This window comes from Carlito syrichta, unplaced genomic scaffold (genome assembly GCF_000164805.1).
Source record: "Carlito syrichta isolate Samal-C Ts95f unplaced genomic scaffold, Tarsius_syrichta-2.0.1 Scaffold113493, whole genome shotgun sequence".
Lineage (NCBI taxonomy): Eukaryota > Metazoa > Chordata > Mammalia > Primates > Tarsiidae > Carlito > Carlito syrichta.
The window spans coordinates 27159-30272 of record NW_007057589.1 but is presented as its reverse complement, the minus strand read 5'-3'; the positions used below and the strand labels follow the sequence as shown (position 1 = coordinate 30272).

General features: G+C 56.3%; 1 protein-coding gene across 1 annotated transcript in view; it reads right to left on the bottom strand.

Annotated features, from left to right (window-relative positions):
• Positions 1-2835: 2835 nt before the first annotated feature.
• The window catches only part of CLIP2 (CAP-Gly domain containing linker protein 2), a gene marked incomplete at both ends in the record, with an annotated part of 26739 nt that continues 26460 nt past the window's right edge, over positions 2836-3114 (bottom strand). The window contains 1 exon segment of the mRNA XM_021718942.1: positions 2836-2898. Coding sequence (XP_021574617.1) covers positions 2836-2898 — 63 coding nt within the window.

Sequence of the window (3114 nt, the reverse complement as noted above, 5' to 3'; positions counted from 1 at the left end):
CATAGCAAACAGGCTGGGCTCGGTGGCTCAGCCTGTAATCCTCGCACTTTGGGAGGCTGAGGCAAGTGAATTGCCCGAGCTCCCAAGTTCGAGACCCACCTGGACAACTTGGTGAGTGAGACCTTGTCTCTACAATAAATCAAAAATTAGCCAGGTGTGGTAGCTCGTGCCTGTAGTTCCAGCTACTCGGAAAGCTGAGGCGGAAGGATCGCCGGAGCCCAGCGGGTCGAGGCTGCGGTGACTGTGAGCATGCCTCTGCGCTCCAGCCTGGGCGACAGAATGAGACTCAAACTCAAAATAAATAAATAAATAAATAACAGCACCGTCTGGCAAAGACGTGACCAGCATGAAGTCTCGGACGCCCCTCAGGCCCAGGAAGGTTGAGGAAGCCAATTTTATACCTCAGTTTTGTAAAATGTAGAATTTTAAGAGACTGCTTAAAGAGAAAAAGCATATGTTTAAAAAATTCAGTGAAAAAAAAGCAAAGTTGAATATGAGTATGCTATCTACTCTGTTAAAGTAACCCACGTGGCCAGGCATGGTAGCGCACGCTTGAAAACCCAGCCCTTTGGGAGGCTAAGGTGGGAGGACTGCTTGATCCCAGGAGTTTGAGACCAGCCTGGGAAACAGCAAGACCTTGTCTCTAAAAACAGCAACAAAAAAAACAGAGCCAGGTGTGGTGACGTAAACCTGTAATCTCAGCTGCTCAAGAGGCTGAGTTGGGAGGATCACCCGAATCCAGGAGGTAGAGGCAGAGGCGAGCCGTGATCATGCCACCACACTCCAGTCTGGGTGACAGAGTGAGACCCCCCCCTCAAACAAACAAAACCAAAAATGCCAGATGTGCTACTTTGCCCATCCGTGTGAAGATGGGCCCAGGCAAGAGGCATCAGTGGACATGCCGCACCCGGGGGGCGTTCTGGCGGGAAGCAGGGTGTCCACACAGCCCTGAGGCCTCTCTGCACAGGCTGCTGGTAAGGGAGGAGACACAGTGGGGGACTCAGGTGACAGCCTGACCGGGCGATCACACGTGAGGAACAGCATGCCTTGGGAGGACACGATATCACAGGGGAGGCGTTCCAGCCTGGACTACGTAACTGAGCCTCATCCAAAGCCAGACAAAGCTCAATCAAAGACTCCCCTGGTAAAGAGGCTGGGTGTGGTGGCGTACACCTGGAACCCCAGCACTTTGGGAAGCTGAGGCGAGAGGATTGTGTGAGCCCAGGAATGGGAGACCAGCCCGGGCAAGAGAGCAGGACCTCGTCTCTACAAAAAACAAGACAAAGGGAGGACCGTGTGTCAGAAATGTCAAAGTTGGCCGGGCTCGGTGGCTCAGCCTGTCATCCCAGCACTTTGGGAGGCCGAGGCGAGTGGATTGTCTGAGCCCGCGGGTTTGAGACCAGCCCCGGAAACTTGGTGAGACCTCGGCTCTACAATAAAGTAACAAAAACTTGGCCAGGCGTGGTAGTGCGCGCCTGTAGTTCCAGCCGCTTGGAAGGCTGAGGCGGAAGGATCGCCGAAGCCCAGCAGGTCGCCCTGGGTGACGGAGTGAGATTCCAACTCAAAAAACAAACCAAACCAGACAAAAAAAACATCTCTTGTTGATTCCTGAGCACTGGACTCAGCCAACAGCACTGAGCTCACACCTGAACGAAGCTGATCGAACACACGTATCTTCTCCCTAAGGTCCATCCGGGCCTTCCTGCACTCAGGGACACTTAGACGGGGCTTCAGCACGAAGCTTGGGGACACTTTGAGCAGCAAAATCACCAACAAGCAGCAGCAAAATGTGAACATGTGGCGCGGAAGAGACCACGACAAGGACACTAGTTTGAGGCGTGAGGCTAAAACACGGAGGTAGAGCACAGTCCTGCTCACCCTCAGGCGGGCGACCACTGGCGATGCTAACCTTTCACTTCTTTTTGTTTTTGTTTTTGAGTTGGAGTCTCACTCTGTCGCCCCGACTGGCCACCGCAGCCTCGACCTGCTGGGCTCTGGTGATCCTTCCGCCTCAGCCTCCCAAGTAGCTGGAACCACGGGCATGTGCCACCACGCCCTGCCAGTTTGAGTTTATGTACTTTTTGTAGAGATGTGGTCTCGCCATGTTGCTCACCCTGGTCTCGAACTCCAGGGTCAGGCAATCCTCTCGCTTTGGCCTCCCAAAGTGCTGGGATCGCCGGCAGAGCCACTGCGCCCGGCCACCTCTTTTCCCACAAACCTCTTTCTTTATAAATTCCCCAGCCTCAGGCGTTCCTTCCTAGCAACGTTCAACGAACTAAGACAGGCTCGGATTCCTCTACACTAAGGAATTTTTTTTTTTTTTGAGTTGGAGTCTCACCGTCACCCAGAGAGGAGGGCAGTGGCCGCTCCCGGCCACCGCAGCCTCGACCTGCCAGGCTCCGGCGATCCTTCCGCCTCCGCCTTCCGAGTAGCTGGAACTCCAGGCGTACTACCACACCCAGCCAATTTTTGACTTATTGTAGAGACGAGGTCTCACCAAGTTGCCCAGGAGAGTCTGGAACCCGTGGGTTCCGGCTATCCCCTTTGCCTCGGCCTCCCAAAGTGCTGGGATGACAGCCTGAGCCACCAAGGAAGTTCTGAAGAGCGGAAGGAGCAGGGTGCCAAGAGCAGGACGGATGCTGGGTCTAGACCGACGGCACCGCCACCCCCAAGGGACCCTGCTTCCGGCCTCTTGCACGATGCATTTCTCTGCAAGACGTGCCTGAGGCTGCAGCGTGGGCTCCCAAGCGGAGGACACGCCGCGGGGCTTTTCGAGTTCTTCTCCAGGGAAGTCTGCCTGTGGGGAGCATCTTGGGAGGGCCACGGCGCCCTGACCTCTTGCCTGTGGGCTTTGTCCCGCTGGCGGATGCCGTTGGCAGACCCAGGGCTGCTGCCAGTCTGGGAGAGTCGAGGCGGGGAGGCTGAGCGGCGTGTGCCCACCCGGCGGCAGTTCCCGGCGCGCCCACTGGACGGCACGGTCTTTCCAGGGGGACGGACCGAGGGTTCCAGACCCCACCACGCGGGACCGGGCCTCCCAGCACCCCAGAGGCCAAGCCAGATCCCGGGCAAGGCTGCCTCCCGCTCCAGACAAGGGTTTTATTTATTTATTTATGA